This window comes from Mycteria americana, chromosome 2, assembly GCF_035582795.1.
Source record: "Mycteria americana isolate JAX WOST 10 ecotype Jacksonville Zoo and Gardens chromosome 2, USCA_MyAme_1.0, whole genome shotgun sequence".
Taxonomy (NCBI): domain Eukaryota; kingdom Metazoa; phylum Chordata; class Aves; order Ciconiiformes; family Ciconiidae; genus Mycteria; species Mycteria americana.
In genome coordinates, this window is record NC_134366.1 from 7,800,085 (window position 1) to 7,823,585 (window position 23,501).

At 38.3% G+C, this 23,501-nt stretch overlaps 1 protein-coding gene across 2 annotated transcripts in view; it reads right to left on the minus strand.

Moving 5' to 3' along the window:
• PRKAG2 (protein kinase AMP-activated non-catalytic subunit gamma 2) overlaps positions 1 to 23,501 on the minus strand; it is a 229,291-nt gene that overhangs the window by 12,811 nt on the left and 192,979 nt on the right. For both annotated transcript variants that reach the window (XM_075492347.1, XM_075492348.1), the window contains 5 exons: positions 20,551 to 20,660; positions 5,667 to 5,748; positions 4,068 to 4,126; positions 890 to 935; positions 3 to 57 (listed from right to left, as the gene is read on the minus strand). In XM_075492347.1, the coding sequence (XP_075348462.1) occupies positions 3 to 57; positions 890 to 935; positions 4,068 to 4,126; positions 5,667 to 5,748; positions 20,551 to 20,660 (352 nt within the window). The remainder of the gene's footprint in view (positions 1 to 2; positions 58 to 889; positions 936 to 4,067; positions 4,127 to 5,666; positions 5,749 to 20,550; positions 20,661 to 23,501) is intronic.

Sequence of the window (23,501 nt, forward strand, 5' to 3'; positions counted from 1 at the left end):
ACCTTGCATCTGGGGAGATGTTCACTAAAGGTTTAAATGTCTCTTGTAAATAAAGCTCTGTGTATAGAGAATTAACAGACCATTACCAATTTATATGAAAACATTAGATTTTTAATGAAAGCATTTTATGAATTCATTCATACAAAATTAAGTGGAAGAAAGAGAGCAATATATACAGTTACTTTAGATATTCTATCACTTACGCACATTCCTCTATACTGACATTAAAAAGACGAAAGTTTTAAAAGCGGGACTAAACTGATTACCACCAGGGGTCACTGCAACAACAGCAAATAATTCTTTACCACTTCCTTTTCTGGGAGGGTCTGCTGCATAGAGTACTTCTATATATGATTTCATGGCATATAGTCTTTTTTTTTTCTTTCTTTTTTTTTTTTTTTTTTACATAAAGCTTCCTCCCTGCATTCAGCAATTCTGTTCACACCCAGCACGTTCTATGAATTTCTAGTCGCATCACGCAAGTCACTCAGGCATAGTTTGTTGCTCATCCTTCAGTTCACTCAATACGTAGGGTCATAGATTCATTCTGCATTCTGGCTCAGATACATTTCCATTCCACATACACTCATCAACTCTACACCACACATGCTGCCTTACTCCAGTTTCTTTTCTTCTTTCTTAAAGACCGAGACGATACCAATCATGAACAAGTGGCGAAGTAGTATATAGCCCAGATCACTCTAGTCCACGTACTGTTTCAGGTAAAAAAAATAAGCAGCAGGAGCAAATGGACAAGCTTTTACTATTCCCACTTTCATTAAAAAGTAGGTGGGGAGAGACAAGCTAAGTCTATGATTAATTAAAAATCCACTGTACTGAAAAACATTAGAACATTTTAAATTATTAACCAAGTAGTAAATATTCTTACCCCTCCAGGTTTCTATCTTGTGCTCCTCCAATTCATAAATCTGAACCTACAAAGGGTAAATGGAAAGTTTAGCCTGAAGTATTAATTTTAAACCCCAAATCATTAACAATATTATAACTATCTGAATAATTTCCTTACATTTCATTGCAGGCAATCTAAGAGAGTAAAAACAGTCCAGAATAACATTTCTTGGCAATAACAAGAGGAAAGGGTGCAATCCTGCTCAGTGCAGAGTACCATACTAGGCGTATCATTTCAGGGGACAGGAAAGATCTTTTACCTGCCTAGGTTTGTAGTCTACATCTCTTCTAGACTCAAAGGCATCTCCTCAGTAATTTATCTCCCCTTAAAACAATCATGCCAGAGTAAACCCTCTGATGATTCCTCGCAGACCCAAACGAGTAAAAAGCTTACCCTGATCACTTGACTTCTTAACGCTAAGAGATGATTTTTACTGTTACTTGATTACAAACAAGCAGGACCACTTAGTTTAGTACTCAGTTCAATCAGAAGAACCAACATTGTATTCCCGCCCCCCTAGTTTAATCTTTTACTGATGTTACATTTTTCAAATGTTTTCAGGCACTGCATCTAAGCCATGCATGCTCTCAGTGTTTCTCCTCTGCCAGCATTGTTGCTCATCTGACCTGTGTTCAGCTGGTTCCAGGAACCAAACAGGCAAAAGAAAGTTACAAAAGTGTTGTTAGTTTTCTGCTGGCTTACCAGAAAACTGGCTCACAAAGAGGACAGGCAAATGATACTGGACAAAGGATGCAGCAAGTCTGCACCTTTTGATGGCAGCTTATCGGAGCAGCAATAACATCAAACCACCCTCAAGAGTCCAGTCTTTGAAGTTTAAAACAAAACAAAACCAGAAAAGACATGGTCACATCACCAACTTCCTGCTGTTTAGCAGCTATTTCAGAAAGCTCTTTGTCAAAAGACTGTATAACCTCCCTACAGTAGACACCTCCCCATCTTGCTGATGGTTTTCTAAAAACACTTCAGATGTGAAAGCTACCCTTCTCTAAAGGTATCAAGCTGCACGCCAGCCACTTGTAGTAGCAATTGCACTCGCTATAGCCTAGGCCAAAGGTACCTGTCATCCCTTACACAGCTCTTCTCTGTCAGGTACCTCTGCAAACACTGCTGAAGCTGAAGAGTTTATAGGTGAAGGGCAGAAGTCTCCACAAGGCCTACTGCATTTATCTTTGAGCTAAAGGAGACTACACTTAGATTACTCTCTGGAATTAGCATCCTTTGAAGAGTATAAGGGAATGTTAAATTGATATTCTATAATTGGACTACTCAAATATACCATATTTGGATGAAATAAAAAAAGATACCTACATAAGTAAGTTAAATCATCTTTCAGGGCACTTGACAAAAAAAGGCAGTTGAGAGAATGGAGTGCAGTTCAGAAGATCTACTGAAGTGATCAGATAAATAGGAGATCGCTTTAGATGCTGACAAGATGAGGATAAACCTAGTTCTTTGACCACACTATAGGGAGAAACTACCTCAATATTCCTTATCAATCATTTGAAGATATTGTCTAGTACATGAACAGCATGACGCTTCACACTGTATGTGATGCAATGCATTTAGAAAGAGTGACTAAACTACTTAAGAGTTATATTTTCAGCATAATTTTATCTACTAAGACTAGAGCATTCCCTGATGGAACATTATTTTAACTTTTTTTAATAGAAGACTGCATCAATCACTTAAGTCAAATGCTGTTACTTCTCAGCTATTCCTCCTTACTGCTGCCATTTTAAGCACAACCTATGGAACAGGATGTTAGACAATGTAAACAGGAGTGACAAGTTAGACCTCAGGTAAAGTTACATGGAAAAATTGGTAGTATTGGGGTTGAGGGTCATTACAATGTGGAAACCATTTTAGGGAAGTTACCAGTGTGCAATCACTTTTCATTTGCTTCTCCCTCCACCCCTTGTAAATCCCCAGGGGGGGTAAAAAAACCCAACATAATTTTTAACAGGAAGAAAGGACAGTGCACCACACTATTGGCATCTGACAAGAATGTCACTATGAATTTTAAAAATTAACATGAGCTTTGAGAAGCCTAATACATCAGATGTCTGCTTCATCCAACTGTTCTTGATTTTTTTAGCTAATAAAACATAGTATGTATGTTTTAATTGGTAGAAGGGGAATTGTGATTTGACAGGAACAAGAAAGGGATGTAAATGTTTGTATGAATATGCAAGCAAGAGAATTTCATCAACTGACTGCCAATGGGAATTTTAAATTACAGCTAATTGAAGTCAACAGATCTCCAACTGATTGTGCAACTCAGCCATGTAACTAAAATATTTGCGTATATTTAACTACTTTAACTTGTTTATTCTACACCATCACTTGAAGAACAGAGTAACCTTTTAATGCATCCAAACCTCTAAGATAGCATTCTGCTTAATTCCACATACTCCTTTCAGAATAGCTCTATCATAGTTATGAGACAAAGATGATTATATAAACATGTGAACCATGCATAGCTACATACTTGATTTTTAAGTACAATGAACTTTTTCATGTAACTTTAAGACATTGCCCCCAAATGCTTCTTGGTTGATATTTGCCATTTATATAGAGCTCTGATTACTATTGAAATATGTGCCTTGAAACAACCTGAACACAAATAAGTACAGTGATTCATAATCAAGTATTTTCCTTCATACTTTTTATATCACATCTAGCTTTTAGTAAGTATTTTAAGCCAGGCCCTTCATCCCAAATGCATTAGTCATCAGTTGCAACATTAAGTGGAGCCTTGTATCCAAAACGAAGGCTATCATTATGGTAAGCACCACACAAAACATAATAAATGGTAGTACTCATTAAAGGAAATTCCTCAAGTTTATACATGTATAACTGAAACAGACGGATTATGTTACCTGCCCAAGCTCACAGGACCTTTGTGGCTAAAGCTGGGAACTGAACCCAGGCATCCAGATACCATTCTATTACCTTGCTCACAAAGCTGCCTTCTCTTTCCAAAAAAACCCCACGCTGAGTATACCCATGACATATCTAAGCTTCCAAAGACTTAAATAATAACACTCATCATCATCATTATTGATCTTTCAGCTTGATATTTCAGTTTCTGTACTGTATGGCAAATGATAAAAGCATAGCTTAACATCATACTTACCATTGGAGACTTATAGTATCTATGCAGTATGTTAATGAAATCTGTAATTGTTAACATTCCTGTAACAAGTGATATAAAAAAAAAAAAGAGTTCTTCAGATATATACTTAACATATAGAACTTCCAGCTATTTTCTCTATTTATATTCACAATATATAACTTAATAAACATTAAATCCATGTAACATACTATTTGTATTGGACTAATCAACAGTGGAATTCCAAAACTATGTATATTCACTTTCACACTGATACAATACTTCAGAATAAAAACACATATCTGAATTAATATTCAAAGTTACAACCTATGTGCTTCTCCTCTTCTTTCAATCTGACCCAAATAAAACCTTGAATCCAGACTGTATCCACCCCCAAAAGCATGGAAAGAAGAGGGGTGTTAGAACATCTTTAAAGGGTGGAGACCTATCCTTGCCTTTCATTTTCTTTTCAAATAAGACACATTCTCATTATGTACTTGCCAAGTCAGGCAGACTCTCAGACTCAAATGAAGGAACAGTATAATCCGTTTTCTTGAATATTGCTTAAAGAACTTCATTCAATCACTTCCACAGTAATCCTCAACGTCTGTATTGAAATGTGACTTTTTTTACAAAAAGAAATAGTACATCCATAGTACATACATTTCAACCACTAACACCAAACTATGTAATATAATATTGATGATTAGTTTAGTTACCTGAAAACACTAATCTTTTTTGAGCTTTCAAGTTCTAAATTTGAGATGCAATTGCTCCACTGTTTACTACTCTTACATCTAAACTGAAGAAACTAAGGAATGGGGAAAGGAAATATTAAACTGGAGGTCAGCTTTAAATCACTAGACCGTAGTTACAGACAGAAAATGAAATTAAATATAAAAGACACAGCATTCCTATGATGTATTGCACAAAACTACTGCTCCTCCCCCCTTGGATTTAAAGTATTTTAACAAATGCTTTATAAAGTATCTACCATTCTTTTCCAAGAATCCTCAATCTATATTCCAGGTCACAAGAAGTACATACAATAATATTTGTAACTGCCACTATGACCCTGTTTTCTAACTGCAAGAGAGATCTAATTTAGGAAGATTATTGTTGTAGCAATTAATTACGTGAATTTTAAAAAAGCAATACAGAGATCTAGTGTTTTTCTCCCAATATGGGACATATCTACAGCATTCAACATCAGTTCTGGTATTTAAGGATTTCTCAAGTACATCCTGCTGAGAATGTGCAGAAAAAGACGAGCTCGTATTGCGTGTATATTAGGATACCGTAACATTAAATTCTTCTTTTTATAGTTCCTATTTTCAAAATCTTTTTTGTGACTGTTACCTTTATTTTTCAATACACAATGAAATGCACGTATTAGAGACCAAATTTCAGAAGGTCAGGACCTAAAAGAATCATCATGATTCTCAAAGCACAGCAACACTGAAAGCTGGCAACTTTTCACTCCTCATAAGGAGGAAAAAAAAACAAACCCCTTCTCCAGTATATCTCTAGTATGTTAGACCATGGCTAGCCCCAGACAACCTTCTGCAACAGTAAAGCACCCTGGAAATTCAAGTAATCCTGAATAATGTTAGAACTACTTACCTACAAAACTCTGTTTTTTACTCTCCCACAGTGGAGCTGCTCTCACACCATTTGCCACCAAGGCAAAAAAGGCTTTCTTTACCTGCAAAAAGAACGAACAACCAAACTAACCTTTGCTCTTAATTTAGCATACTGGGCACCAACAGAAGGGTTTCCCCAGTTACTAGGAAAAAATGCAGTATAAACAGGTAGCTGGTATTCAAAACAGAACAAACATCACACACACCAACTTTACTTCTAAAATGGTTAAAAAGCTTAGGAAAAAGCTTGACAAAGCCAGATCTAGTTTTGTTTTGTTATGCGAATACTCTATGTGAAAGTCTCTAATGAAGAAGTAAGCTGATACAGCTGAAGAGGTATGCTCACTAACCTCAAATTTATTCCTGTTTGATATTATACATAAAAGTTATACCTCCCCTCTTCCCCCCCCCCCAAATCATGACATTAAATAAATCTGTAATGAACATAATTATCACAAGTGCCCCATTTACAGATATAGCTTAACATTTGAAGGTTGTGCTATATCCTAGTTAACGTTCACTATAGCAACAGTTGTATTAAAAAAAAAAAGACTGAAACAAAAGTCTTGTTTCCTCTCCACCTTAGACTCATGATTGATACAAACTAAATGGGATTGTTTGATTATTTTAAATATGACAGTTAAAAGGACTAGCTAGCCTGTTTTGCTACCAAAGAAATGTAACCAAATCCTTTCATTTTTTTAACAAATTAACCCTCCCCAAGTTCTGAATCAGACGTTACAAGGTTATAGTGTCATCCTCAATAGAAAAGAAAAGCTTCCCTGTGAACACTAGTTCTCTGAAGCATGAACCAGTTGGGCTCTAGTGCATCTCCAAGTCCTGATCTCTTGATGATGTGCTTGAGCGTGTTATCATTCCTGTCCTGCCCACACTCCTAAATAGTCTGTATTGTGTTTCCCATGTGAAGAAGTGATGGTTCTTGTCCAGGTCTTGACCTGGCACAAAACTAGACACAGCCAATCTACATCTCTACACCCATGAAATTGGTCTTCAGTCCAAATAACATAGAAGTAGAAATTGCAATTGCTTAACAACTCCAATCTGAACAGACCACAATTCCACAGTGGTCTCTTAAGTGTCTACTTTAAATTATGTGCCAAGGGGCTCCTCTCCACAACAGAGTCAAGAATAAAGGGCTTCACAGTCAATTGATCAGCATACAAAAAAGTAGGGGCAAACAAAAATGTAGGTAGAAAGAAAAAAAAAAAGTCTGCTATTGTTAGCTACAACCTTCTTGGAAAAGTTTGGGAAGCCATCCATATGATAGCCAGTGTCATACGATATTTGACAGAACCTCCATTTAGACTCTATTTAGTGTTATAATGTAGCAGTTTAAATTTCTAAAAGTTAGTAAGACGTCTCTGCACTAGAACACATCACCTCTGTCTACACTTCAGTGATCTCCAGTGAGTGTTTCAAATACCTGGTGTTATCCTACTGTACATGAACTCCAATCTTTTAAGATTAGACTTCTGAAAGCAATCTGTATTTCTTGTGATCTCTATACAGCCCAACTGCTTTCTCTCTGACCATGAGAAGCAAATCTCTCTCCTGACCTCAGCAGATGACAGTTCTCAAAGCTGCCTCCTGACTGTACAGATGCTTCTGCTATATCATCAATGAACAGGAATAATGATCTGCTTAACCACCACCACCCCTAAACTGCATTAAAACTGAAGAAGCCATATGGGAAAAAGAATACCCAGGACCACAAATAAGACTAAGGTACACACCACATATTTATCTTGAAAATGGTTAAACAGAAAGGTCCCAGAGGTATTCAACCACCTCAGTGACACAAGGAGGAGTCAGGTACAACAAACATTACCAAATCCACCACAGGAGCATACTAACTCATAAGGAAGACTGAAACCACAAAAAAACCCTCCAGGCAGACACATGAAGTGTTCCCACATAACAGCATCACACTTACAGTTAATGCAGCAAAAGCTAACAGCACTGAGCTATTTGGGAAGCAGATATGAGACAGAAGTGAGTTCATACAGACTAACTCCACCTTGGGGCAAAATAAGTTCTAACTATTCTTCATCAAAAAAAGATGAAAGTACACTCAAACTGCCCGAAACTGAGAGCCTTCAGCTTTGATATCTTTCCATAATAATAGCTGTCACACAAGTTAACAGTCACTGTCAACTTATGTCACAGGTCTTCCACAAGAATAAGATGTTCAAGCTGTATCAGAGCAAGAAGGTAACAGCTACTCTATTAAAGCCAGGGGGAAAATAGCTTTCTTCCAGCTAGTAATCATGCAACAAAACTCCTCAAGCAAGTTTACAAACTCTGTAATTGATAACCTGGAAAAGAAGCATGCCCACAGCAGAAAAGATGTGGAGACACAACTATAGGACTTCAGGCAACCTCCAAATTCTTGCTACTACTTCTTTCTCAGACACAGTAGCAGCAAAGAACACCATCTAGCACAATGATCAGATGGGCAAGATGGTAAAACTGAGGTATTATTTTAGATTCAGAAATGATACTTCAAGAGAGACAATTCCAAAGGTATACTAGGCAAGAACCTGAGCTTGTAGACAATCTAGAAGGAAAAGAAAGTCTCCTCAAAGGATCAGTTCTTGCCCTGATCCTGTTTGATTTATTTGCAAGTTATCTGTCTCCAAGAATCTTCAGTTAGATGCCACCTTGTCTAGCTTTAAAAGAGAGATTTTGGAAAAACTGAGGGCTGCTGAACAGATACGGCTACTGAGATAGCTCAGACTTAAATCCTTCATAAAAGACACTGAGTTCAGCTTGGGTGTTAGGATATTAAACATTTGATGTAATAAATCACCAAAATTTAGTAAAGAAATACTTAAACTCATCCCTCTGTGCTGTCCTCCTAGACCACAGCTTAAGTGACATTCCTATTGTTTTCTTCAGTTTTATAGTACAAAGTGTTATACAGTTACCTTTTAAATAAAATAACAATGCCATCAGTTCTTAATGTTAATACTTGTCTCTTATTTAAATAAGGTAATTACAAAACAAAAAAACAACTTCATTCTTATTTGCTAAAACTGCTTGCAAGCACAAACATACACTCATCCACTCACACTTTCCTTTAGTTTCTGTGGTTTACTGATTTCAGTTGCCCAAAGTACTGCTTGGTGGCCAGCCAAAGCACTGGGGTGTGGAGCTGGGCTTCCGTCCAGCACATTTAGATGTTTCAGTGATGTTCATGCAGAAAATACCCACAAGGACCTTCCTTTCAGATTATATATAGTTTGTAGCCTTTGAAGATCTCTACCATGTCCCATCTTTGGGCCTCCAACAATGTTAATTCTCAACCCCACCAGCGCTGCTCTTTCTCTGATCTTGAGTGTTGGACTGGCCTGACCTTCACAAAACCATTGTTTGTCAGCCAGATCCCATAGATTATTGCTGTTCAACACCATGTACAAACATTCCTTAAACAAAGCACTTTTGTTCTTATTAACCATGTAGTGGTCCTTACAAACACAGTGAATCATTGAAAATGGGATTTATCTGCCCAAATTTAGAGGTTCTGATATATATGCTGACCTTGCATATTCACTGCATCTCTTCATAGCCAACCAGGGGAAGCAGTCATTTCTGTGGCATGACTCAACAGCCTTAGACAGAGATTAAAGTTGTATCCTACAGATGCCATTTCCCCCCTCACTGACTATAAGATGTCTAGACATTTACAATTAGATGAGAAATCCTACTTTATGTGGCTACTTTTCTTCTCCAACATCCTGCCCCTTAAGTAGAAGGGTCATATTATAGCAAAGGAACACAGTGACTGAAATCCTACATGTATAATAGATCACCTCAACAATACATACTATTACACTACAGTGAGCAGAACAGGAACAAGGTTTTGTTACTACAGGAACTCATTACACCAACTGTGAATATGCTGAATAAAAGAACAGACTAATTTAGGTTAGACAGAATGTCTAGAAGTCATCGCTTCTGCAGACAATTTAAATATTTCCACTGTAAGTTGTAAGGAGGACACAGCCTCTTCTAATATAAGAGTCATTACCAAAAAAGATTGAGTTAGACCCATACATATGAAGTCCTGTTTTTCAGGTAGTAGAATATTTGGAAAACCTTATTCCTTACTGTTAGTGAGCTCCAAAATAGCTTGATTTTGGAGGCAGTGACACCAGGAAGGGTGGTAGCAGACAGAAGATTTCACCAGACTACAGGAAAAGTTTTTCCTTCACTGATGGGAAATACTGAAAGGGACACTCCTCATTATGATATACCAGACCAGCAATCTTACAAGCCCATGCAGAAATGCTCTCTCAAGTAAACATCTGTGAATGAGGGAAGCATCTGAAAAGAAAACTGAGGATGAGCTTGTTTCCAGAAATTCAGCGTGTGCACACACACACTTTTATCTTGTTTTACCTAACCCTATGTTATGAAAACTATAACTACAAGCGTAAGTGACCAGTGGGTTTCAAACTTGTCTTCCACGACTGTCCCATAGGGTAAGGAGGGTGACTGCTACTGTTGCAATCAGTGTCTGGTGCTAAAGCATCAGTGCTGAGGAGAGTAGAGATTGCTACTGTGCTGAAACACAAGGCACTCAGCACCACTGTCTCAATGCCAAAGTTAACTTGGAAAAGCTGGAAGGCAACAAAAGTAAGAAACATAGTTATGGAACACCTTCAGATATGCCAGTAGCAAGCAAGAGGATGATGCAAAAGACTAGTAGCGTGGACAACGTTAAAAGATCTGACAGAACTTCTGTGGTATGGCTGCCATCCAAAGGCAAGATGATAAATGTGTACCTCTCCTGCCTCATCTTTCACTGTATAAACCAACACCAGGGCATTAGCTTTATTTGCCTGAAAAGCCCCTAATGTAACCCCAAGAAATGTCTATTTTATCAGATCAGAATAGGAAGGAAGAAGCTCCTTTTATTTTTTGGCACAGAGCTCCCATAAAAGCAGTACCAGACCCAGCTGATCCTTGACACTTATCTCTGATTCCTGATGGATAGATGCTCAAAGGTGAGCTAGAACATTCATTGTCATTTTCACTAGGTAAGTTGACAAATTCCCAGTCTTGTCTCATGATGATTTTTAAGGGCTACAAAACTTAGAGGGAACACAAGCCTCCAAAAATTCACATGTGGACCACAGTATCAAAACCAAATCTTTCAGGCAATCACCGAGAAACAGTAACCCTTCCTAGCATAACAAAATATGAAGTTGGATACTTAGTTGAAAGAAGTTTGCAAGAGGAAGGCATTCAGTCTTAGAAAATTGGATAAGAACAGCTGAAGAAGTATTGTAGAAGGTGAAACTCATATACCCATATACTCACATGCTCTAAGTACAAAACAGCAAGGCATGGAGTGCCTTCTCAACGGGTCCCTTGTAAAGGGGAAGAAGTTTTCCATTTTCAAGGGATAGCAGCATATATATCTTCACAAAATGAGCAAATATGACAAAGTTATTCTAGAATAGAGTCTTTGTTCTCACTGTTAGAGTAAGAAGGCACAAGAAAAAGTTACCCTGAGACTTCTCTCTTAGAGGCTAAACATCTTGCATTTCAATAGTTCTTACCAAGTAAGAAGACCAAGAGTAGTACAACCGGTCTTTGTTGTAACAGGAAAACCATCAGGCCTCTGCTGTGACCTTTGTACTACATAAAAACTGGGCAACCTACACTTTACTCCCTTGGTCTAAATGTGTTTATGAGCTGACTGACTCTCAAATGCTTTTGATGTGAAAACATGAGAAATGGGGCAACAGTCTGTAGCCCAACATAAACAGGACTATATTTCTTTAAGTAGCATGGCAAGTTCTCTGGCTGCCCAAATCTTGGCAGATCTCTAAGAGAGGAAAAAAAATGAAGAGTCCCAACTACTGCGTATGAGGGAGAGGCAAGCCTGATGATCTAGCTGCAATAAGACAGGTTTATAACATGTCTCCCCTGCTACTCCCTCACATCACTAGGATTTCAGATAGTGCTTCTTCTGTATCAGAGGCTGTAAGGCAGATCTCATACAAGGAATTCATTACTGTTTTTGTGTACTTGTTTGACAACGCAGCCAGCGAAGAGGCAAAACAAGGTAACTAACTACTGGAGTCATACTAACACAGTGTCAAATAGGGTGCAAGCCCACTCTCAGGTCCAGCAAGTTATAATCTTTTCTTATCTGAAAAATAATCTTCAACAATGACTGGAGGTGCTCACACTGTCTGTCTTTTTCCCCCTTATGCACTCTCAGCTTCTACTGAAAGTCTTCAGATCCCCGGCAATGCAATACGGTCCGCTGGAGAAGGCTAACCACCCAATTTTCACCTGAACAGTATTTGGCAACATAGAAAAGACACAATACTAAGTTGAAAATACAACTTTGCCAGAGAAAGCTCTTTGGGCAACCTTCCTCTTCCACACTGTCAGCATCATCTTCAAAGGATTTATTTCTGTGACCTGAAAATTTTTGTGAACTAAATTGGAATGAAGGACTCCAGCATTCACCCCCAGATGCCATGATCATCACCCTGATAATACAAAAGCAGTACAAGCTAAATATTCTCCAAATATGTCATGCACTTTTGCTTTGAAGCAATTACACCCAGATGGCAATGGCATTTAAACACCTTCAATTGAGGAGAAGGTAATTCTTCCCAAATGCAAGATCTGAAGAAAAGAAATTTCAGGGAGGTGGACCAATTTTCCAGAGAATCTCCACATCAGCTTTCCAAGTGGTCAAGAGGAAACTGAAAAACACTTCTCCCAACTTGTAATGTAGGGATGACACCCACTCTAAGGAAATAGTTAAAAGTTCTCACAGGAATTGCTCTCTTTTTTTAGGGGATCATTAATTGCTTTGTCTTTATGTTTCCCAAAAAGTGGCCAACAAAACATTGGAAAGGATATTAAACATTAACTTGCAATTCCTTTTTTTTTTTTTTTTTCTTTTCTTCAAATAAAGCTGTAATGTCTAATCCAGACATCTTTTTAAGTTACAGAAAACTACAGTCCTGTAAAGGAGCTATTTTGAAAAGTTAAAAACCTCTTTTGTAGTACATATATATGGTTCAGTGTTTTTATAAATTGGCTTGTCTGGAGGGACTAAACCAGTATGCAAGACTATAACCAACCATCTCAGCGTGATGACTTTTGCATTCAAATTTATTTCCCAATTATTTTCTTCTTTGGTCTATGAATTTGGTAGAAGTATTTCCTCCTTGAAGGACTATGCCTTTAAAACAAAAAAAGGCTACTTAAGGACTTAACAATAAAGACTTTTGCCTAGGGCAAGGGCCAAGCAGGTCTTGAAGAGTTTCCTCCTTTACCTTATCACACCCTTGAGTAGAGAAAAATTGGATAAACCTGTTATTAACTGAGAGGCTATATTTGCTTTAACATCTGAAAAACCCCAACCAACAAACATCCACAAGCAGCTCCTCTAGCTCATGTTGAATTTTGGAAAGCTTACATGAAGCCAGATAAAAATTCAGTTCTCTTCTCCATTCAGAGGAGATGGAAAGGGAACATTCCTGGTAGATGATGTACTACTAATGGCCATAGTTTGCTTATTAAAATTTAAGACCTGATGGAGTAATACCCTTCAGACCCAAACCAAACCCCAGAAATAACACGTACTGTCTTATCCTCAAGTTAAAGTATGCAGGCACATGTTCTAGATTTCTCCCCAGGGAGAAAGTACTATGTCCACATGCAGAAGTCTTCCCCACACCACATCCACAGGACCTTTTCAGGAGGTCCCAATCCAACTGAAGACACCAAACCCAGACCTTAAATGATACTCTGTGTCAATTGCCCATATTGTAGCTGGCAATTAAGGGCTCTCCTCCCTCTAACACCACACGTGCCGATTTAATCAGGACCTCTTCTAGATAGCCGCCTGTCCATGATTACAGTCAACGCTGTCATTCCATCTCAATAAGGTATTCTGCTGATACTTACTTCCACCTCCTGTTTGAGGGGAGCCTAAGCATTCTAGTACCAAAAAAAAAAAAAAGCAGCACAGCTCTGTTTTCTGAGGGGGAAGAAATCACTTCAAACCAGAATTTCTGCTGCTAGATTTCATGCCACAATGGGCTAAGAGTAAGACATCAGGCAAGCCTCATACGCAGAGTCACTGGGACAGGCACAGAAGTTATTTCACAGATTAAGATCTTACCAGAAAAAGTGATGGTGGGGCCAGGAAGGCAAGAAGAATGATGCATGACTTTCACTCAGCCAAGCACAGACATCTTACCTACACTCTGTGTAGACCAAAAAATTTCTGCTTAATTGGTACAATGAACTTGTATTATCTTCCTCCAAGATCCAGGAATGAATGCTTCCTATTGGTTTTGAGAGCTGCAGGAATTAAGCTCCTATGCTTGTGCACAAGCAACAGGAGCAGCTCTAAAAAACCCACAAGAGTCTTCCCGTATTATGCTACTGATTCCAGCCTGATCTCAATGAAGGGAGCTTTTATGTGGCCTGCTCAACTGCCTCAGCCCATATGCCAGTTAGAAGCTAAATTACATTATTCTCGTACAGTTCTGTGGGACGGGTAAGCAAGGAGGGGTGTTCACAATCCTCAGAGATGCAGACAGTATATTAGTTTAAATTTAGCAACTTCGACGAGGAAAAACCTCAAAGCCAATTAAGGAACAGACAGTCAATCCTTTTGTAAAGCTGTGAGAACCCTGTTGTGACAGCAGACCCAGAGTCTGCTGTGCGTTTCCGGAAGCAAAATATTCTACAACATTCGTCCTGGAAGTCTGGTCTATCTCATTACCTTGGAGAGAGGCAACACCCCAGTCAAGAATGACCTGGAGGGAACAAGAATAATAAATCCATTTACTGAATGGAGTCAGCACAAGGAAGAGAAATACAAATCATCTCCCACTCTTCTAAAATGGAATCCATTGCATGCTCTGCAGAAGTTATATTTACTTCCAGCTTGTTAAACTACTAAAGAAGTTTTCAGAAGATTGTTCCAACTATTTTTCTAGTTATGTGGTAGAAAAATAAGTATTTGAGTTCTTACTAGCGTGTGACAGTTACTGACAAAAGCCTACATTGGTGATAACATCTGATCCATTACCAACTTAGATAATTTCATTAAACAGAATGGTTAAATACTCTAACTTTCAAGTCACAAAATTGTCCCAGATTTCTTCAGGATATAAAAGTAAAGAGTCTTTAGGATTCTGAAAGCTTATTTTGATGACTGTTTCCACAAAAACATGATTTTTATTAGCTTATGAAGAAGTGCTGGACAAATACTTTAAAAACAGCTTCAAGATCATGGTAAGCAAAAGCTACATATGTTTTTGTATTAAAACATATATTCTTAACTGTCAAAAGTAAATTTAATTTAGCCAAAAGTTAGATAGAGTTTTTCACCCCACAAGAGCTTATACAAACTTCACAAGACACAGCCACTACATTTGCAAACATACCATCCTTGGGACTGCAGATTGCTGCTTGATACGGAGCAGAGGAGTCCCTGTCTTATCCTTACCTTTCACATTCCTCTTGGAGGGTTAATTTCCCTGCACTGCAAAATAAGCTAATCCTTCTCATCTTTATGTAGGCTAGGCAAAGTCAAAACAAGTTAAGTCATAAATTTCTTTGAAGGCCAGACAAAAATCTGGCCTTAAGTAAGCTTATAGAGCTAAGCTTCAGAGACTGCTATAAGCTAGGTAAGAGCCATTTCCTTTAAAAATTCAAAGAGAGTTCAGGTTGGGAGGGAAAATGCATTGGTCTCTAAAGAAAACATCACAAAGTCAAATGTATGCAGTAACAAGGAAACTGAAATCACATTAGTAGATGATGTTAGTAGTACTACTAGAGAAAAGTAATCCAACTAAGGGAATGTGAGCAGAGTGCTATATTTTGTTGATATTTGAATTGCATAGAGGAATTACTAAAATTCCTGTTTTCCTTCAAAGCATTAATATCAGTTTCAAAGGAAAAAAGATCAGATTGCTGTACCAGGTTCATACACTGACACAATTTAAAACCAACAAACAGAAAGTAAAGGCAAATCTGGATGTCACCTTATTTCCCTAGATCATTGCCACATTAAATGCATTAACACTTGTAGAGTACTCAAATACTGTGCTGAAGACACAAGCTGGTAATCAGTAAATCTGCATTCAGCTCAGTGTCTTCCTGGAGTCTATTATAAAGATAATCCAGATCCATTTATTGAATAATTAGAATGAAGAACAGTAAGCGAATGCTCATTCACAGAGCAGCCCTTCAGGAGACAACCCTCCTAACCCCCTCAAAGGGGCTGTGAAGTGTTTGTTCTCCTATTGTTTGCATCTTGGGAGATGTGCAAGAGACTATAAAGACAGTTTATCCACTGCGAGCTGCACACTGTTGCAACTTGCCTAGTTTCCCCACCATCCACAGAGTCAAATTTCCAAACTTCACAGCATAGCTCATAACATCTAATTGTCTCTTGACTCTCTTCCTGGTCAGATCAGACTTTAAGAAGTTTCTTTAATGTACGTCAAGCAAAGATAGCATCTTCTCTGGGAAAAGCAAAAGGCTGGAGCTTGTCACAAACAAGGAGCATTCATGGGTCACAGGCAGGGGAAAGCCACAGCACTGATGTGCAGTTCAATATGATTCTATAAATCTTTGAGGAGCAAATACTTACAGGCTACATCTGTATTAGTAAACTAAAAGGGTGAAAGAACAGTCCACTGTCAGTCTACATCAAGAGAACTGTGCCAGCTAGCACTCTCCCAGACCGTATCTGCTACTTCTCAGGGTTCACTACAGGCTAGGGACCATTTCAGGTAGGCAGACTAGATGCAGATACTCTGTTTTGAGGGAAATATAAGCTAAGCTATACTATGGCAAACTGAGCTGTGCCAGCTGGCCTCAGGCAGGTAAAGAGACCTTGGCTCAGTACATTTAATTTATTTAGTATAGATGTTGCTCAAGTCTGTGCCAAGTGACACATTCTTCAGCTGAAGCACAGCACAGTTCTCCCTTACCATATGATCTGATGCCCAATGGAAGTGCGTGAGATATACCACTGCCTTTACAACAGCCAAGCATAAGTGCCAGTTGCACAGGCGTATTCTTGACATGCAAGACCAGACTGGTGTGCGAGCACTAGAAGCAGCAAGATGTTTGGTAGCTGCTAGAATCGAGAGGTCCCAATGCCTTCTGACTGACAAATAAGCAGGACTGAAGAGACTGTTGGCCCATCCCTGCTCTTTATTAGCTACTATTTCTGCTATTTAAGGCCTTCTTTCTGTTTGCAATATAATGGCACCGTACTATCTTCTCTCTTATTTAGGGTTAAAACAAGATTCCTTACAAATCTTTACACTAAATCCCTCAAAGACATTGAGGCTGAACGTTTACTTTTATGACTAGATGTTGCTTCAGCAGTATGACTTGTGCCACATTATATAAGTTAACATCTCCAGTCTTCCCACAGCTAACAACAGTTTTAGAATACTTTCCACAGTATCTCATGAGTAAGTTTCCAGAGTAGAAAAATGTGATGTGTGCTGAGATTGCTGACCAGTAGAGGGAGATGGAATACTGCAGTCAAATAAAAATCCAACAGCAGAATCTTTCAACGGATGCCATTAGAACACAACGCAGCTCCATTTTTTCTTCTTCTTCCATTGATTGCCACTAGCTTATACTAACAGAGGCAAAAAGTGAGCTCTTGTATAATCCCTAACATTATATATTAGCTCTAGCATTTTTAAAAACCTGAACTCAAATCTTTGGAGAATTTTTTCAAGGCACCAGGCTTTTTGTTTGTTTGGGTTTTTTTAATTAGGAGAAACATTGATTTGGGTATGGGTGAAACAGATCCAGGAAAGACAAATATCTGCAAAATCCTCTCAGTTTGAGAGGATTCATGGACACTGAATGTTTCAAAGCTGCATACTATATTTTCAAAGTAAGAACTGATACAAAGTCCTGAGGTACTGGAAAATAAATAACGTATATATTAAAAATGAAAGCACAAAGAACATTTTAGAAGTTATTGTTTGACTACCCTTATTAGGTACATTCTCCACCATGTACGTACTTAGCTGTTTTTTTTTAAAAAAGCTATTCTATTTTTATATTCCAGACACATGTATGTGCACCAGCCACACTGATCAAGCTGAAGAAATATAATGTGTTTTGAAGATACTGAAGATGGAACACTAATACAAGGTGCTATGTAAAGAACTACAAAGGGAAATACTGAAGAGAAATATTTAGAAGACCTCCTAGTAGTGTAGCCCAGGATGAGCACTCAAATCAACCTGTTTAATGTTTTCTTAAATAACCCTGTAATTTACTAGTTTTGCAAAACCTGCGAAGCTGGAAGACAGTGCCAATGCTGGAAGAGGACTACTGCTTTACGATATTATGACCTTATAAATTAAGAGTAATGCAACTGGGATTAAATGTAACGGTGCAAAGTCCAAAAAAAATGCTGTTCGGAGAAAAAAAGCTCTTCACCAGTAATCCAGATTCAAGATATGGTTCACATCCGTCATATATTAAGAGTCTGAATAACTACAGACTCCCCTTCTATTACCACTGCTTTAAAATACCTGTAAGAAGCAGACTGAGAATATGACCCCATGATCACAGACCAAGGCATGCCTTGTTCTTCTCCAGTTGTAATCCATGGCCATCATTAGGGATCCTAAATAAGACAGGGAATTTGGTGGACTGTTGGTGAAACTTTTTCCATTACCATTAAGTTACCTGTTTTCCTTTATGGTGAAAATTCACAAGGTTCATTCACTCACACTCTGCTTCTCCAAGTATTACCTCACACTGGGTCACCAACTGGAAATGAAACTGTAACTTCTTTACATTAATAGCATTATCTCAACACAGCTCCAGCAATGAAAACTGGTATCTGGTATGATTTCATGTAATTCATCAAGAGATCTGGGGAATCCAAAAGGAATGGGTGACCCACCCCAATGGCCCCAAGATTAACTGGTTCATGGAATAAAGAAAAATTCATCTTTCCAATTGCATCAATGACCGAGCTCAAGCCTTTGACCGAGGTGACCACTGACAGCTGAGAACTCAACAGGTTGTGGGTCATGCCAACAAGCTGCAGGTACCAACGCCCAACAGATTATCTCATAGTGTGAGAATAAATATTCCCTGCAATCAAAAGGAAGCTAATAGTCTTTGAGAAGAGCTGAAAGAGTGACAGTAAACGCTACCATCCCAAAATTTGACCTTTCAGGTCAAAGGAGTCTGAATTCTTTAGTCCAGAGTTGACAGTCATTCTCTCCTTTGGGCAGAAGAAAGGAAAAACTGCAGAACTTTTTCCCTCTGAGATGGTGAAAAAGTCAACACAATCAACCTCCCAAAGAAGCAAGCTTCTGAGAGACAGAGAGAGAAATCTCTGAAAAGGAATGTGGCAAAAAGTATTCATTAGTATTATATCTAAATGTAACAGTTACTCTTCATTAGAGCTTACAGTGCTTGCACAGAGTCCATGTGACTGGTGAAATGCAAGAGCAGATGCAGTTGAAAGACTATATCAAAACAGTCAAGAAGTGGAATATACAAAGAAAATCAACAATGGGAACATTTAAACTCTGTAGGACTGACGTCTGTGTTGATGCCGTGCTCAAGTTTTAACATAATACTAGTACTGGATAGGATACTTACCTTTAAGGACTCAGCCAAGGTATCAGAGGCAATACATTGAAGCCTCAGTGTGCTCAGTGCCTAAATAGAGCCAAGAGGTGAAGGAAACTCCCTCCCTAGCGAGATGCCTGGATAATTGACAAAGTCCAGTGCTGAAGTTGGGTTTTTTTTTTTGTACTGAGCAGTAACTGAAGCTCCAGTGCTTGTAGCCATGCTGCAGAACTCAAGAAGGATGCTGCGGGTCATTGTACAAATAGACTAATGTGTGCGCAGTACTATTGATTCACCCCATTACTTTGCCTTGTTGTACAATGTAGGCTTTCCACCTTTTATAACATAGCACTCAGTCTAGCATTATATATGATTATCTGATATGCAAGATGGTTCTGTGAACATTTTGGGACTAAGAATTTATTACATGGTTGCCTCTGACTGTGGAAAGCTGAAGTCTAATTGAGCAGTACATTCCAGACCAAAATTACTTAACGGGCTTAGTTAAGCCAGAATTGGAGCATCTTTAAAAAGAAAAACACGCTGAAACAAACAAAACCCAAAGCAAGCCAAAAAACACCAATTGCAAAATCCAGGAAACAAAAAGAAAGCCACAGCTTTCTACCACAGCGCAGAACAGATTAGTCTGTTTCTATAGCAGGCAGTTAATGCCTTCTTTTGGCAAACAAATTCTTCAGACAGAGCCAAGAGTCTAGCAGATGATTTACTGATTAAAAGCAAAATGAGAAACTGAAAACAAAAATTTTCTGGAGAATGTAATAATTTGCATAATTAGGCCATCCATTTTAGTCCTAAATTGCCTTACCAATATAGCAGGACCAGGCTCAAAACACCTGGGTACTCTTTAGCTATTGCACAGGGACCTTTAAATAAAAGCTCTTTATGTAAATTCTGATAGCCATGAAGAAGCCAATACAAGTTTGGGCTTGCCTGAAAGTTTTTTAGATAGTGATTCCAACTGCAAAACAAATTATATCTTCTCTTTTCTGTTCTGCTAGGAAGTCTTCCCCCAGCTCCTCCTCTAGTATAACATGAAAGATACAGTCGAAACGATTCGGTTTTGTACGGTCAAAGCATAGCATTACGGGGGAATTTATCTTCAAGAGATCAAATTTCATTTAACACTCAGGAAACACTCATTTCAAAAAAAAAAAAATGAACTGCAAGCAAAGGCAGACTGAAAGGAGAATACTCACTTGTAGCGTAGTGTCGAAAACAACAAGCTTAGAGCTTGTTGGAACAATGTCATAACACTTGTGTGACCTCATGAATCGCACATAAATGTCACTTTCCGATTCTTCAAGTGCTGTAAGTAAAAACATTATGTTGTTTTATTTAAGTAACCTTTAAAAAAGTAAAAAACATGCCAAATCAACTGAACACCACTGCAGAAGGACAGCTATAAAGCAAAACCCAAATTCACACTTTCAGATCCAGACAGACAGTCATAGTTTTGCACTTTGCATTTCAGACTCATCTTTCCTTTCAAATTAAATACAAAAGACAAAATGCATTGTTCTTCCTTGATGAGAAAGGACTTCCATACTGAAGATTTATATTAAAAAAAAAAAATCTTGTTTTTTAACAGCAAACTATTGGAATATGCATCTGAACTCTAGTTATGTACAGAGGAAGCCAGTTTGAAACTTACATAGTGTCAGGCTTGACTAACTCAAGCTCCTTAAATTAATATTTCTCCAATCTCATCTCTGTCCAGTCCACTTTTCACATAGTAATTTAGTATTTTCTAAAGACGTAGCAGGCAAGTTATGTCATCAGTTGCATTCTCTTCAGGCTACTTCACATACAGCATCACGAATCCAACACTTTATTTATAAAAACAGGATCCACTTGGCAGGAACAGTTTTAGTGTGGCATGTCTGTAGTAAGGACATGCAATCCAGTCCATATTACCTTAAATTTACTTTGCGTTTGTCAGAGTTTAGATGCATATGCATACATTCTTCAGATCTGCTCAGGTATGTTAACTTTTTTTTTTAAAGCAGTTTGGCCCTCCATTCTTTACAGCAGGTACCTAGAACTTGGTCAAGGTTAACCCCTCCATCAGATATGCACCCCTTAGACCCTGTAATAATGCACAGAAACTTGGTCATATGTTAAACTTTTGAAGAGTGGAGAAAAAAAGCAAACAAACAAAAAACCTTGAAATGCCTACTGATCATTGAAGAACTTCATATTAGGAAGCTAAAAAAACCTCAAAATCCTTGTTTGCTAGATTTGCTCAAAACCAGTCATCTATCACTGGACAAATTATTTGTCACTTCCACAGAGCAGCTCAGCACAGCTTCTTTAGTCCAATTCTACAGAATCAAAGCTGGATGTCCCCTGCAAGTGGCTACTCTAGGATACAGGCAGTCTCTTCTACGTACTAAGCAAGTCCTTAATCTCCAACTCTCATTACTCTTTAAAAAAAGAAAAAAATAATAAAAATTAAAGAGCCTTTTCCCCACTGAAACACAAGCAATGTGAAATAGAAGTTCCATAGGAATACAGAAGAGAGTGTCCAACTGGGAGGAAACAGAAGAAAAAAAGGAAATAATTTGTTGGATTTATGTTCCTATAAAGGCCAGGACCAGAAGTGAAAATAGCAGGAGCTAGGAAAAATTGATAAGAGATTAAGAAACCACGTGAGCAAACTGATAGGGAAAGGACTAGGCAGACAGACTTGGACAATGCTGGTGGGAAGCAACCTTTATGAGATGATCCCACAGGGGAACTGGTACTGACTCATCAAGGGCATGTATAGAAGAGGTTAAAAAGGGTAGTTTGGGACAGAGAAACCTTTATATAACTCCATAATATACTAACATCTTATCATCCTCTGACTTCTGCAATAGCATAAACAGCTACTGTCTGTACAAAATGAATTTAATGACCCTGCAACAGAGTGAGTTGTTGGGGGTTTTTTGTTGCGTTTTTTGGTTTTGTTTTGTTGTTGGTTTTTTAAATACACTAACTAGAAGCAGGGAGGGGATGAGAAATGAAGCATTCAAAACAATATTATAAGAACATTTAGATGACATACCAAGAACCCTGTCTTTAGGAAGTTAAGGTTGCTTCTATGATCATAAATGCAGTCCTTCTGTGCAGTATCAGAGTCCTTATTTACTTTAAGCTCAACTTTTTCCATGGGACAGTACACGAGAACTGCACTTGAAATGGTAAGTCAAATCACCAGTAAATAAGACTGGCTGCTAACATGATCAGTAACCATTAGAGAGACACTGCACTGTCATGTCTTTCCCCAGCATTAGAAAAACTGCAAGTCAGCCTACAGAACAGGACGAAACTAATTTCTTCCAATTTTAGTCCCCTGCCTCTTTCATTAGATATATTCCTATTGCTGCAGCAAGCAAGACAGTGGTCCAACAGTTCTGAATTGCCTGCAAACCAAGTCCATTCCCCACACCAACTGAAACGGGGGTTCTCCAAAACCTTTACCAAGTACCCCAAAACTACTACAAGCATATGTACCCAGGGAAGTTATTACTATTCTAGTTCTGATCTGTACTTCCTATTGATTCTGTAGCCTTAACAATGTGACTTTATGTACAATTAAGTATACTACAGGTAGAAACAAGCACAGGAATACCTCAAATAGTTGATAAACTACAACACAACCAACTATTTTTAGCTGAAAAAAATGTACACTCTTAGCAGAGGACATCATTGCTCAATACAACTTACCAACAATTACGCAAATTTAATGTATCACAATAGCAAGCGCAGTAACTGTGAAGTGGGACATGTTGCCAGATTTAATCAAGTAAGGCTGTTAATGGCAGCCACAGTTAAGAACTCTGTATTGACCAGCACAGTGAAGGCGTGCCTTTAATATAAACCCTCCTCTCACCATACACTCCCACTCTCCAAACGCAACTTCAACCGGACCTCAACAGCCCTCACCCACTTTGTTGAGATAGATGCTATCTCACCCTACATCGTCTTCCAACTCAGAGGAGGCACCACAAAGCAGCTGCTTCCCAAACTGACACTGGAAAGTTACAAATAAAAATACTCAGAAGCATGAGATAGCTATCTTGTGAGCACTGTTTAACACCCATATAAATAGCTACGAAAATCTAGCAGGATCTGAACAAGGATCTAGTTGTCCAGCTGGAACTGA